This window comes from Choloepus didactylus, chromosome 3 (genome assembly GCF_015220235.1).
Source record: "Choloepus didactylus isolate mChoDid1 chromosome 3, mChoDid1.pri, whole genome shotgun sequence".
Lineage (NCBI taxonomy): Eukaryota > Metazoa > Chordata > Mammalia > Pilosa > Megalonychidae > Choloepus > Choloepus didactylus.
This window is the reverse complement of record NC_051309.1, coordinates 155302766-155318781: the sequence shown is the minus strand read 5'-3', so window position 1 is coordinate 155318781 and position 16016 is coordinate 155302766. Positions and strand designations below refer to the sequence as shown.

Genomic DNA, 16016 nt, shown 5'->3' with positions numbered 1-16016 from the left:
AAAAGGCAGTAAAGTTGGAACAGAAAAACAATAAAATATGAGACATACAGGAAAAAAATATCAAGAAGGCAGACATAGATCCAATCATATCAATAACTACCTTAAATGTGAATGGATTAAATATCAAATCAAAAGATTGGTAGCCTGGGAAAAAAAAAGATACAAGTTTATGCTGTCTACAAGAGAAACACTTTAGATTCATTGTCACAAATAGGTTGAAACTAAAATGATAGAAAAAGGTATAACATGCAGACAATAACAATGAAAGAGCTAATATCAGACAAAATAGACTTTAAATCAAAAATATTTCTCTTGATGATAAAAGAAAGGTCTACAAATTATAAATGAGTACCTACCTAACAATAGATCTCTGAAATACATGAAGCAAAAATGGACAGAATCCAAAAGACAGAGATAATTAAACAATAGTAGTCGAAGACTTAAATACGCTATCCTTGATAATTTATAAAATAATTATATAGAAAATCAGCAAATACCTGGAAGACATTAACACTGTCAACCAAGTTGACCTAACAGACTTCTATAAAACATTTCAGTAAATAAAAGCAGAATACACATTTGTCAAGCACACCTAGAATATTCTCCAGGGTAAACTATATGATGGGCCATAAACCAAGTAGCAATAAATTTCAAAGCATTGAAATCATACAAAGTATGTTATCTGGCCATAATGGAATTAAATGAGAAACCAACACATATAATTCAGGAGATCCCCCAATGTTCACTAATTAAACAAAATGAAAGAAGACATAGTTCAAAAAAGAAATTACAAGGGAAATTTTTTGAACTAAATGAAAACAAAAGCAGAACGAATCTAAGTTAATAGGATGCAACTAAAGCAGTGCTTTGAGGGAAATTTATGGCTTTAAACACCAATATTATCCATCTCAAATTGATAACCTTAACTATCACCTTAAGATGAGAAAAAGCAAAGCAGGCTGAAACCAAAGCAAACAAAAGGATGAAAATAATAAAGATTAGAGCATACATTAACAGAAAGAAGATAAACAAATAAGAGATTCAATGACACCATAATTGAAAACTTGAAATGATAAACATTGGCGAAACTTTAGCTAGACTGATCAAGAGAATAAGAGAGAAAGCTCACATTACCCAAATCATGAAGTAGAGTTCATCATTACTGACCCTACAGAAATTAAGAGAAGTATCAGCAAATACTATGAACAATTATATGCCAATGTATTAGATGAAACAGACACATTTTCAGAAAGACAAAAATTATGAAAAACTGAATCAAGGAATAGAAAATTGGCTGAGACCTATAACAAGCAAAGAGATTTAAGTAATAATTTAATATCTTCCTCTAAAGAAAAACTCTGGTCAAGATGTCTTCACTGGTGAATTCTGCAAACATTTAAAGAAGAAATAATGCCAATCCTTCACAAACTCTTCCAGAAAGAAGAGAGAAGAGATCACCTCCTAATAATGGTAGGACAATTGGGGATCCAAATACAGATGGAAGAATTTTAACACTCACTTTATACCAGATGCAGACATTAACTTGCAATGGGTCATAGAGCTAAATCTATGAATCTTCTAGAAGAAAGCTCAGGGAAAAATATTTGTGAGCTTGGGTTAGGTAAAGAGTTCTTAAATATGACTCAAAAATCATGATCTATACATAAAAGATAAAAATTGATAAACAGGATTATATCAAAATTACAAATAATTGAAAAGTCACAAATTGGGAGGGAATATGTGCAAAACGTATCTAATACAAGACATGTATGCAGAAAAATTATCCAGGTTAATAATATTGAGACAGACAACCTAATTTAAAACTGGCAAAAGAATAGATGTTTCACCAAAGTAAGACATGAATGGCTGTTAAGCACATGAAAACATGCTCAGCATCATTCCTCATTAGGAACCACAATGAAATACCACCTTACCCCCACTAGAATTGTCATAATCAAAAAGACAGATAACAGGTGTTGGCAAGGATATAGAAAACCTGGACACCCCACACACTGCTGGTGGGAATATAAAATGAGCAACTACTGTGGAAACAAAGAGTTTGGCAGTTTCTTAAAAAATTAAACATAAAATTACCACATGACTTTTGCATATATACTCAAAAGAAAATGAAAACATGTGTCCACATGAAAACTTGAACATGAATGTTCATAGCAGCATTATTCATAATAGCCACAATTTTGAAGCAATCTAAGTATTCTTCAACTAGGTAATAGATGAACAAAATATGGTATATCTGTACAATAGAATGCTATTCCTCAATAAAAAGGAAGAAAACTACTAATGTATGCTATAACATGAATGATTTCAAAAACATTATGCTATGTGAAAAAAGCCACACACAAAAGACTAACTGTTGTGTGATTCTGTTTATAGGAAATATCCAGAAAGGTAAAATCTGTACATAAAGAATATAGATCAGTGGTTACCTGAGGCTGGGGGTAGGAGTGAGGATTGCAAACAAGCACAAAAGATGTTTTTAAGGTGAAGGAAATGTTCTAAAACTGGCTTATGTTCATGGTTGCAAAACTCATAAATTTACTAAAACTCATTGAATTGTACATTTAAAATGAGTGATTTTCTGTAAATTATCTTCATAAAGCTGATAAAATAATTATCATAAAGAAATACAATGTGTATCTCCTTCAGAGCAACTTTAAAAATTTTTTTTAATTTTTATTGTAGTAACAAATACACAACCATAATATCCCATTTTAACCACTTTCAGACATACAGTTCAGTAATATTAATTGCACAATATTGGTCGATCATCACCGATATCCATTACCCCTACTTTGTTGTCACCTCAGACAGAAACCCTTCACTCATTAAGCTACCACTCCCTCTTTCTGTCCCATCCCTACCCTACTCCCTGGCCCCTGGTAAACTATTAACTACTATTAATACTGACCCAATGATTTTTCTCATATTCTTGTAAAACTTCAGAGAGTCATCAGCCTCATGGTAGCCATGCCATTGTGAAAAATGACACTGAAAGCAATTTTTTAAAAAAACAAGTTAGTGTGTCTGTCTTCTGAGGGTAATGTTAACATTTCTCCTTGCTGAATTTGTGGTATTTCCCACTTCTCTAGTTTGTAGCTAAGGTAAGATGCAGGTCTCAGAGTCAATGATACAGAGTATTTATCGGTATTGTTATACTAAGAGAAACTAAAAAAGCTTTTCACAAAGAGATTCATTATTTGTCCTGTGCTGCTTTTCCCAAAAACATGCATGAAAATCCCACCGCTCTATATAGGTATGGAAACACATGGGTTTTCCTAAAATTTGAGTAAAACTTTCTACTATTTTTCACTCAATGCTCATTGCATCAGAAGATGTCGAGTTTCAAGCTATACAAGCAGTTATTTTTATTGGCCATATTTTATTTAAAATTTCAACGACTGAACATTAAGGGTAATTTTTAATGAAAATGCTTCTGTGATATGCTGATGTTGCAAAATGACCAGGAACCCCCAAAGATTATATTTTAAATAATTGAACCATTATTTTTCAATTAGGCCACTACAAACAGGGAGGTTCATTAATAATAACTGTTGGGCCATGCCAAAAAAGGTTTTAAATTATTTGGTTTATTAGTTTTCATTCTATTAAAGAAATAAATTACTTTTCTTATTCTTGGGACTGGTTTGGTTTTAAAAATAATCAAATCAAGAAAACAAATATCATGTCCCTCCATGCCCATGGTCCTGGGTATACAAAAGTGAACTAAACATTCTTAATCATGTAGTGAACTCAACAGTCATACAGAAAAATCAAACATGTAAATAAATCCTTACAATTCTTTGTGCTCAGTAATGTCATAGTGAAATAAATGAAGTGATTATTGAACTAGTAGAAATTAATGACAGAAAATAAGCTTATACTGACCAAAAACTTAAATCAGTCTATATTCCAATTGTTTCTTTTGTTTCTTTCCAATGAATCTAAAATAACATAAAAATAATGAAATAAGTAATGCTTATTCCCTTTGCCATCCCCTTTCTTCAGGGAGCATTATGTGGTGGAGGTGAAGCTTCCAGCTAGAATGTTTGAATCACTACCTCTACAGATTAAAGGACAGTTGCTTCGTGTACATCCAGTGCTTTTTAATGTTGGAATCAATGAACAGCAAACTCTCGCCGAGAGGTAAGCTTCAGGTATAAGATAGGTACTTCAGTTTTTCTTAAGTTGTTAGGATATGTTGAGCAATTTCACATATTCCTACATATAGAACTTAGATACAATACTGGATCACATTTTCCTTTTTATCAGTCTCAATTTATTTGATAAATCAAGGAGAAATACATTAATATTTAAGGAATACTGGCCCCCAAATTTAAATGTGACAAAGCATTGAGGAAAATATTGGAGCCAAACCAAAATATTCATATGAATTAACCTGCTTTTGGTTTCCAAATACTTATTGTCTATCAAATTTTATAATCTTTGATGTACAGATTTGTGTCAACCTTATAAACCCAATTAATTAGGTCAAAATTTTCTGGATCTAAAATACAGTCTATTTTTCCCTTTTGTTTTATTTATTTAAATAGTTGTTATTGGGTGATGTTATCCTATCTTTGCATAATGACTTGCTCAGTCAGACAACAAATACTTTATGTGATCATAGGAGTTACAGTCAAAAAGACCTTTATAAGCACACAGAGGACTTGCTTTTGCATCTCACATCGTTCACATGTACAGATTATAGAAAATGTAGATAGTAGTTAAAGTTCATACAGCACATTTTAAAAAGATTTTAGAGAAAAAAATTTCTGTAGTGTTCTAAGGCCTGGCTGGAGAAGTTCCCCAACAGGCAAAATGTTCAGAGAATTTCTGATGGTCTCAGTACTTAAACTGCCTTCTTGTCTAGAATTCACTCTCCAAATGTCTCTTTCATTCATAGGTAACAGTTAAAAAGTACAGAACACATTCTTTGCCATGAGTTGTTAAATGTGTTTTAGGTCTTTACCAGTGTAATTTACTAAACTGAAAATTGAACTATATTTTATAGTCTTCTTGAATTTCAATTATGGTCAAGATGCCAGTTTTTATCTATATTTCCCAACTATTTCTCCTCCTCTCTCTCTGACCCAAAAGATATTTCCTGGACAACAGAGGTTTTTTATAGTTCTTGCCTTTTACAAATTAGATGATACTTTGTATTACACGTTTGATTTCAAACTGTGTGGAAGCCATTAACCTCTTTTCATTGTAGTGTGCATAAATCAGATTATCATTTGATTCAGTGTATTGTACAAGAAGTTTTCTTCCATAATTAAGCACTTTTTAAAAATCTGTATCTAAAATCAGATTATATTCCAATTGTATATCTGGTCTCACAGCAAGTTCAGTCATTGAGATGACTGATATTCCTGAACATAAATTATACAATTTGGAAAAGAGGAACCAGCAATGTCAGTATTCCCTTCTTTGTAACACTCGAGTTCAGTGGTTTGGGTATGAAATAATAAGTTACAGACTGTAGGAGTTATCTTGAGAGAGGTATGAGGATTTTCCATTTACAGACTTTTCAAGGAAAAATCTAGATTAGACGAATTTCCACTGTTCATTTAACTGTGACTATTTTAATTTAAGCCTGTATTCTAATAGCATTCTGACACTAACGATCGATTTGAGCGAATCCTCATTTCCTCTTTGTTCTCTGAACCTCATTTTTCTGGTATTAAATTTTGAGTGTTACCAGTCAACATCTACACATTAGGTATGCTGTGTAATCAAGGTGTAATATTTTTACTACAAATTTCCTCATAACTCAAACATATTGTGTATGGCTGTTCTCAAATAAGTAAATACTATTATTACCCCAGCAAGAATACTATTTTTAAAGTACCAGTTGATTGTGGTATCTAAAAAATTTAGAAGAGTATATTTCATCTAAGCCTAAGAAACCTCTCCTGAAGGTTTCCCTGGGTTCATGTTCTTATCCTCTGAGTCCAATTCAGTAAGACATTGAACATTGACTCTGTACCAGGCATTGGTCTGCCAAGTTGTGGGGCACAGAGAGTAAGGGGTAACAAGGAAAATCAGGTATGATTCCTGTCCTGAAAGAACTTATCATCCAGGAAGGAAGACAGTTCAACAAGTACTACATCATAGTTGGAGTCATATAACAATCAAACTATGTGCAAGGGACAGGAATAGTGCAGAAGTGATTCCCACATGGGAAGGGAGTTCATCAAGAGGGTCTTATAGGGAAGGTGAGCCTGATTCACCAGGCTTTGAAGGATGAAAAGGAATTAATCAAGCTGACAAGGGAGTTAACACTTCCTAGTCAGAGGGGGAATAGCATGAGAAAATTGCCAAAGGCTTTAAAATACTGCTGGTAAAGGAGATGAGTATAACAGCATTCCTACAAGGGATTTTGGAAGCCTTTGTGGAGAGTTTAGATACTAAGCTAAGGAGACTGGAGTTTGTGTTTATAGGAAGAGGGGAGGCATTGAAGTTTCGTGAGCTGATATGGTGAATTGGGTGTTAGATTAATTTCTCCAATATTTCATTTATTGCACATTGCAAACACCTGGCTCATAGTTGATATTATATAAATATTTGTTGAATGAATGAATGAATGAATGATCTGACTATAGTGTAAAGGAGAGATTGGAAGGGAAGGAGGCTAGGGGCATAGCACTCAGGTATTTGGGAGACTTTGGAAGAGTCCAGACTGAGTATGATTAAATACCTTCTTTTTATTTACCACTGTAAATAAAAAGTAAATAAAAAGAAGAAATGGAGACCAGAGATATGAAAAGATTAAATAAGTAGTGGATAGGGGTGGGGAAAAGAGGAAATCCAAAATGCCACTTAGATTTTGAACCTGAGTTAATGGCAGAATATTGAAACAGGCAAAAGGAGGAGATGGTTTCAGGTTTCAGCTATGTTACATTTGAAATGGGGTGGGACAATTCACATTGAAATTTTCAATTGCCATCCATAAATACTGATTTGAAACTTGGGAAAAGAGATCAAAGATGGAGATAGATATTGGAAGCCATTTATGTAGCATCCTTTTACAGAAAAAAAAAAAAAAAAGTGTACTTTTTAAGTTCTAAACCTGAGGAAATGCTCAAGGAGAAGAGAAGGTCAATGGTACTCCAGTTTGTCTTGGAGAAAAGACAGCAGGGCGCCAGTACAGAGGCTACCTGCGTTTATGGCGTGAATAGGAAAATATGTCAGCAAAGGTCAACTACTCCCTGGCACATTATAGGACCCCCACATGTGCCTGCAGCCACTGACGGCATGTACAAGACTGCAGGCAGCCCAGTGTCCAGACTTGGTCTTTTGGACCCCTCCTCAAGATGCTGTCAGAAGTTAAGAGGCAAATTGGAGGAATAAAAAGGGAGAGGGAGGCTTAAAAAAAAATAGATGCAAAGAAAGAGCAGCCCCAAACATTAACTGAGTCTCAGTCATGCACATGTACAAGGGCTGGTGTTTGACATAGGCTATTTCATTTAAAGTCACATTTGATGACTAGAATGATATTTTGGTGTGTCGCTAGGGAATGACAGAGTCAGGGGCAGTGGAGACTGGAATACGTTTGAAATGCCCATCGTACAACATAACTTGGAAGAGAGAGAAAGAGTCCTTCCTTAGGAAACTATTGCCCTCAGTTTAAAAAGGAAAAGTTAAAAGGTGTTTTTTCAGGTGCTAATTTATAACCCATGACTATTTTCTTCTTTCTATTTCTAGGTTTGGAGATGTGTCTTTGCAAGAAAGTATTAATCAGGAAAATTTTGAACTTCTACAAGAATATTATAAGATGTTTATGGAAAAGATGCCTCCTGATTGTAAGTAGGAGAGTTACAGAAAACAACAATAATAGTTTCTTGATTATAAATCCTCAGGAGAGGTCAGGCATAGAGGTCAATGGACTAAAGAAGCATGGGGTAGGGATGTGAGAGTGATTTTGAGATTATCTGAACCAAAAGACTGATTGCTGAGAGGGTATGGAAGACACCTGCATCATTATTTTGATTGCACTCTTGAATGGGTCCTGCTGTTCCATGCCCAGGATATTAATTTCAGTGCCACTGGAAAATGCCCAAATTTTGAAGTAAGGAACTTAGAATAAGAAATCTCAAGTAGGACTTTTGCATCTTAACAGTTGCATTTCGTTAGTTAAAATAGTTGTCTTAATATACTGGATTTTCCTGCTATTTTGTTTCCTATTACATCAACTTATTTTTGAGACAATACTGCCATGGTTTTGGCACAGAAAAAAATTATGATTTGACTGTAGTTGTTCTCCTTAACAAAATTCCAAATCTGAGATGCAATTATACTGACATGTATGGAGGAGTTATTCCTGTAGAAATATTTCAATCAAAAGCATAATTTAGTTTGCATTATATTCAGGTAAGAAACTGTAATGCTTTCATAATTGTATGAGTAGAAGTTAGGTCATTTTTCTAAGTAGGAAAGAAATACGTTCTTGTGGAACATACAAATAATCCAAACAATCTTTAATTATTTTTCACGGTGAAATCAAGGGACACTTTGTGTCTATGTTAAAGGCTAAAATAATCCCCTAAACATATCACTTTCACCTATTAATCCATTATGATTGTGCTGTCTATTAATTCACTAAACCTGTTTTTAAATGATTTATAAATCAAATTGTTGAATTCAACATGTTTTTGAAGTAAAAATTTTCCTTTCTTCCCCCCAATTTTTTCCAATCTTAAGGGATGTCCCCTACTTTTGGGTTATAAGGACTTAAAGAACAAATCCATTTGCAGCCTATATATTCTTTCTCAATCAAATAGTTCTCATCTGTTTACTCTCCTCTTGGCCTAAAATATTTTACTTATTCTTCCCCAAATGTTCTCAAAAGTAGTAGGGTCAATCGATAGTCTCGATTCAGCAATCCACCAACGTGGAGTAGTTTTATTTTAGTAACTGCTCTCAGCTTTACTGATCACTCATCTCTTAGGAGTTAGTAAGTGGGTGGAGCGATAGCTAGAATTAAAGTTGCCATCCACAGCATCTCATTCCCTTTCTATGTGTTTGACACAGTCTAGTGGTGTGCAGAATGATGTGTCTATTTAAAATCCCAACTTCATTTGGAATAAATACTCAGTCAGATTAGGAAATTGTTATCCCCCATCACTATCTCCCTTGTAGCTGTAGAAAGGCCCTTAGAGAGCTAGGCATGGAGGGCGTGGCCTCTCTTTTTTTTTCTCTTTTGGAAGATTTTTGGGGGCTGGGACTGGAGGTACCTTGTTACAGAGAAGCAAGTCAACTATGTCAATCCCAGGAGTGGGTAATTCTCTTCCTCTAAATCTTTGCCTAATGCTCATCTGAGAAGCTAGTAATATATAACTGTAACTCCCATCAGATAGATAGAGCTTTTGATGATCTATTTGCTCTATTTGGGTAAAGTGAGTTGTGGACTTTCCCACCTGATTGTCTTTGTATAGATGGTGCAGCTCTCAGACAGTTGTTGTCCCTGCCCTGGCTCTCAGGCAAAGTAAGTGCTCAGAAACTACTTCATCTCAGGCCTACCTGTGAAATTCCCCAACCCTTCTGATCCACCCTGGGAGCACCAAAGCAGAAATCAGTTAGTGCTTCTCCCTCTTCTTGGTCTGATCCTCTCACTGGGTTTGATGATCTCAAAAACTGTTTAAAAGGTTCCCCTTTCACAACCACCTAAAGCATTAAGACACTTAAATCTTTACGTGGTCAAAAATAAATAAATAAAAATAAAACACTTTGGAAATCACTAGCATAAATTGCTCCATATTTTATAGTCACAACCACATCTCATACATGATTCAAGGACTTCTGACCTTGGGGGAAGGAGCAGATGAAACACTTCCTTCTTCTTTAATGGAGGAGTGAGCAGGTATCAAATAGTGATTTCAACAAACTCTGTTCTCTCTGATAAAAATGCCCATATTTCTTGCCCTTTTACCAGAACAAAGGAGAATGATCTCATCATCCAGGTCTATTGGAAGGCTGCTACCTCAGCACTATAGTGGTGGGATGTTTAGCACTAAGAGCTCCCAAGGAAATACCGAAAGGGTGCTTTTTTTTGCTTTTTTTTTTTTTGTAAGTTGCTGAAAACTATCTCTACACTATTTGATATCCGCATGTTGTATGTAGTATTTCATCAACTGCAGCAGTAAGAATTGCATCTAAAATACTTTTTAGAAAAAAAAATCTGAGGTTTGTAATGACACTGGGTCGAATGTTGTCATATTACACCCTGTATATATATATATTTTTTTGACAATTTTTGCTGGAAGCTTCACATTCAATGTAACAAACATTGTTGGAGAAAATATTATGTGTAAAACTCTGCCAATCACTACAGATAAGGAAAAATGAATAAGGTACCATTTATGCCCTTAGTAGCTTACAATTTACTGGCTCAGTGTAATCAAGGGATAATCTACAGTAACTCAACCTCTTTTCAGAATATTAGTTGCTATTTTAGAGTGTGTAGTTTAGAGTATTTAGTGTTGTTCTCAAAATGTTATTTTCTACTTGATCATTTTTGGCATTCATTTTGTGGTTATACCATGCCACAGATTTCACTTGTACGCTAGGAAAAATAATAGATGTTAAACATTCTTTCCACTTACAAAAATAGTAAAATAGAACAATTATTTGAAGGGTAATTAATTTAGAGGAATTGTTTTAATAGTTTTCTATGTATTTCCACATCAAAAAAAGAGAAAACATACATTATCAGAGGAGAATATTCATAAATAGGAGAAAAGGAAGACTAAAACTATTCCCTACCCCCAAAATGGAAAAATTATTAGAAATGGGAGGTCATCAAGCATCACTGAAGCTGCTTAATGAAAATATCAACAATGGGAAGATGGGCACGAATATCAAATGTTTCCATGAAGAAAGCAGAATGAGGATTAAAGAGAAGCTATTAGATTTGGTGGTTATGAGTCATTGACGACACTTGGAGTCGTTTTAAAAAAACATGGAATGAATCCACATTGCAGACATTTGAGAGTACATGTGTTTCCTAAGCCACACCCTAGGAAAATTAATAGTGAACACAAACAGAGAAATGAAAAATAAGGCAGAAAGCAGTAGAATCAATGAGATGGCTTTTCTTCTTTTTTCTCTTTTGGTTTTCCAAGGTGGTAGGTTGATACATGTTTAAAGATAGATGGAAATTGCATATGGCACCAGTGGACTAAGGACCTGCCCTTGGTGCTGCTGAGAGGTTCTAGAGAAGTTAGTAATGACAAGATCCCTGGAACTACCCCCCGTCCCCACCCCCCACACACCTACCCACTCAGAAAGACTACGACTCCCATATGATGCAAAAACAGAACGTTACTCAAGAGGAAGAAAAATAATCTCCTGGCAGCTAGAGGAAGAAAACCTACCATGCCTGGCTGAGGTCCCTTTAATACCTGAAGAATTCCAACCAAGGGTCACAGATAACTCTTTAGGACTGATGTCCTGAGGATTAAAGGTCTTGAAAAGAATCCAAAGTGTAGGTTAGGATTGGTCTCCAGATGCCTGCTGGTCACAGTCCCTTGGTGGCTTCACAGGAATAAGCTGTGAGAAAAGTTTTGTTCACATCTACTTTAATAATTTTAAAAGTAAGATCAATCATGGTTTTCCCCAATAGCCTGTTAAATTATTTTAATATCTTAAAATATAACTTAAAATACAATGTTTAGAAGCTGTTCATACATATCAAGGACTCTGATGTTTAGTTTTACTGAGGTAAAATTTAATTAACACTGTACAAATTATTCAGATCAAAGTTTTTTTGTGTCTTTTGAACTTATATATTCAGTTAACATTTTTCATTTTTAGTGTTGTGCTACATCTTATCTGTCATTTACCAAATAGATCAATGAGGCAAAGTTGGCTCAGTTAAGGATAAAATTAAAGAGAAAATTATAATAAATATTAAAACTCAAAATACTGTCACATGAATAAAAAGCAACAGACTCCATTGGGATAAGTAAACCTGCAAATGAGATTTCCCAGAAGTAGTTGAATAAAGAAAAGCTTAACTGGAAATGCAATGTTAAGTATCTAAAATAAGGTTTTGTTAGATCAGAAAATGGATCCATTCATCCCTAACATCTAATACTTTGTCTTTTAAAATATTGCCATTTGGCCATTGAAAAATCAGCAAACTTTTCAAACATAAGCCAGAACTCTCTAGTAAGTCAGGATGATTTTTTCCACAAGTATGTGATAATACTTTCCTGAATGAAATTATTGAATTTTCTCTCTAAAACAATGAAGAAGACAGAGCTACCAAAGTACCTTTCAGAATTGACATCTATGTAAAGCAAACGAATTAATACAGGTCAGCCTATTGCTAAGAAACAGAAAACTAGCTACAACATTTCTAACAGATCTGATGCTCTGGGAGAAATCAGTATAAGCTCTTGGCAAAACTTCTTTAACTATTGCACTTTCCATACTGTTCAATGCCAGAAGGCCTGGCAGAGTAGTTACTGTCAGGTGCCAGCAGATATCTTGTATATCAAATGGATAAAATCACTGAGGAGCAGAATCAGTTCTTGGAATATAGTTGGTACACATATAGAGAGAAGAATTCCACAGCATTTCCTCTGTTTATCAGTGAAAATCAAGGCTACTTAAATAGGTGTTTCCTTCAGTTAGTAGTTATTTTTTGAGCTCTGTTGTAGACCAGAAAATATGCATTGGAATCAATGCTGACACAGCAGCTTTCTGGGCTGCAAGAATGGATGATGCTACATGAACAAAGTAGGTATGTGAATACCCATCCACTCACTGTCCATTTACCTAAAATTGGCAGCCCACTTGTGTTGACACTCACAACGTGGCTCACTGCACTGCTGCCACAAGTTCTGTTTCTCAGAACAGACTATGGTGGGTGTTTCTTGAACCTGCTTCTCAAAGCTCTCTAACCTTAAACTACCATCTATCCGGAACCTCGATCTCCAGACTTCGCCAGCCACTGGAGATGGCCTGAATTTATCAAATGAGAAGATGAGATGAAGCAAATATGTCAAAGAAAATGAACAAACACATGCACAGATGCACCACAACATGTCTTCAAACAATCCAAGTGTTTCTGATTAGCAAAGGGCTCTCTGAACAGGGTAAATACTTCCCAGTTCCAAAGTAGAATTCTAGATTATTATACTTCTCCCCACACATGTGCATATGTTCACCTTTATACAAAGAGACTCTTTCTGAGTATTAGAAAAGCCTATCAACTTTTACAGAATAGTAGCCTGAGGCTAATGTTTTATTCTGTCCGCTGAGACTCGGCTGTGTTAGACACTTCCACCTCACCACCTTTATCTCTTTTCCGAATATCTCTTTTTTCTCTGGTTGCTTTTTACTATCTATAAACTTTGGTGTGAGCTCAGGCTATGCAAGAAAGGATTAACCTGCAAACAGAATCCAATAGAGACAGGGTCCTGTCCTAACCTGGACAGAATATGCTAGGCTAGGCCATGCTGTGATAAAATTAAAAAAAAACAATACCCAATTCTCAGTGAAAGTATTAGTCACGTTCCATTCAGGAAAACAAGTGTTTTAGGAATTTACTACAGAATATCAGTAAAAGTGATAGAAGTGAAGGAAGAATGGAGAAATTAAACGGGAGTTGATAAAGCCACCAGAGTTTTGCAATAGCAGGAAACTGCTACTGACTGCTTGAAGGAGTGTGATCAGAGCACAGAAGCTGGAGCCTCCCAGCCGGATCTAGAGTCTTGGTGGGGACTGTCCAGCAGAAGCTGGGACCATGGGTGAAATAGCTGTCCAATGGAAGCTGGAACTGTGGAGAAGACATGGTCAGTTCCAAAGACCTGTTTAAGACGCAGAGAGACATGGAGAGAAATATCCTGACTTCTATTTCCTCTTGCTTTTATTCACTCACTTGTCCCTCATTTCCCAAACTTAATTGTAAGCCAGAGGTCAAGTAGCCAGGAAAAGAGGTTCCCTGTGATAAACAGCAGAGTGAGGAGAGGTGCATATAGATATGGGAGCAAATCAATAGTTTGCAAACGCAGTCTACCCCTTTGATGTTCAGTACCTGTTCTTATCTTTTATCCATATAAGAGTAATTTCAAGCAAATCCATATCTGGGGCTAGGGATCAGCAATCTGTGTTTTAACAAGCCATCTAGGTGATTCTACTGCACACTGAACTTTAAGAACTGGCTTAGACGTATAAGATGTTGTCAAGTTCGGTATCAAATTGTAAACTTATGTTTTTGCACTTCATTTATACTCCAACATGAGTGTAAGAGAAGGTGATATTGTCCAGGTATTGAAACTGTTCTCTATTTTATTTATTTGTTGTTTAACAAACCTTTATAGTGGACTGACCTAAGTTATTTACATGTATAAAACCCTCAGCTGTAATTATGGGATTTTGTTCAATATGAGGTTATGTTGACTGTCAAGCTAAGTAAATGTGCCTAATTTCCTAAATACAGTGAATATCACTGCTGTTTTTTTTGTATTTTTAATATACTGACCCTTAAAGATATAAGGGTTTTCTTAAAATAATGTGAATGTTTCTCTAGACATCTCAACATTGATACTATGTAGCCATCAAAATATGCAAATCAAAACCCAGCTAGTCATCCAAATATTCTGCTTATTTTATTTCAAATATATGTATATTTGGAAACATTCAGATGGCTGGGGAATTTTTCACATATTATCCATATGTTTGACATTGCGTAGACATACAAAAAGATGAGTAAAAGGGAATGGCAGTAGAGAAGAAAATGATATTCTGCTATAATGCAGGACTATTGAAAGGTTGAAAATGTCCTAAAAGGAGCAGATAAGAAGGAAATTCAAATATTACTAGCTGTCTCCAAATTTTCTCCATCCATTTATCTACTAGATCCACTCTAGTCAACCTTTTGTGCAAACCACCTCACTGAAATTGTTTTTTGTCAAGATTTCTACATTATCAAATGGAGTGTCAGTTCTTTGTCCTTATGTTACTTGATTTAGTAATAGGTTTGACATGGTCATTTATTCCCTCTTCCCTCACTTGGCTTGCAGGGCATCTCACTTTTCATTGTTTCCTTCTACTCTCTGGCTGTTTTTTTGTTTGTTTTTTTCTCAATCTATGTTACTGATTCCTCTGTCTTTCTGACCTCTAAATGTTGGAGTGTACCAGGATTTAGTCCATGGATGTCTGTTCTGCTCCCTTGTTGCCCACAATCTCATTGCTTTAAATACCGTGTGTTAACTATTGACTCCCATTTCTACATCTCCTGCCCATTCCTCTTCTCTGGCATCATAAACCATGCCCAACATGTCAAACTTAACATTCCCAAAACCTTGTTCCTGTGTTCCTGATATGCCCTTAAAACCCTGCTCCTCCTACAGTCTTCCCCATCTCAGTTTATGTATATTCCATCTTTCTAGTTGCTTTGGCCAAAAAAAAGAGAGAGAGAGAGAGACTCTTGTTTTTCACACCCTACTTCTAATCCATCAGAAAATCTCATTGGCTCTAGTTTCAAAATATATACCACCAAGTTCTCACCCAACTGCATTGCTACCACCCTGGTGGAAACCTTCATTATTTCTTCCAGATTATGGTAATAACCTCCTCCAGGTCTCTTTTTTCCCTCTCTCACCCCTTATTCAATTATTCTCATCACAACAGTCAAAGTGACCATTTTTAAATGAAAGTCTGATCATTCTCTTCTCTGCTCAAACTCTTCTAATAGCCCCCTACTTTTTGCAGAGTAAAAACCTGAGTTCCTATAATGACCTCTAAGACCCCACCCAATATGCCCCCATTGCTCTTTTGACCTCCCTTCCTGCCTCTCTCTCCCTCACTTGTTTGATCTTCCTCACACTGACCTCTTAATGTTTCTCAGGGCTATAGCCATTTTGCTATGTCTGTTTCCTCTGTTTTATAAATGCTTTCCCCTCCATATGGATAACTCACTCTCCTCCTTTAATTCTTTGCCCAAATGTCACCTTCTCAGTGAGGTCTTCTGTATTAGTCAAGGT

General features: G+C 35.4%; 1 protein-coding gene across 4 annotated transcripts in view; it reads left to right on the top strand.

The window, feature by feature from the left end:
• The window catches only part of INPP4B (inositol polyphosphate-4-phosphatase type II B), an 877116-nt gene that overhangs the window by 785875 nt on the left and 75225 nt on the right, over positions 1 to 16016 (top strand). For all 4 annotated transcript variants that reach the window (XM_037830718.1, XM_037830717.1, XM_037830719.1 and 1 more), the window contains 2 exons: positions 4027 to 4164; positions 7729 to 7826. In XM_037830718.1, coding sequence (XP_037686646.1) covers positions 4027 to 4164; positions 7729 to 7826 — 236 coding nt within the window. The remainder of the gene's footprint in view (positions 1 to 4026; positions 4165 to 7728; positions 7827 to 16016) is intronic.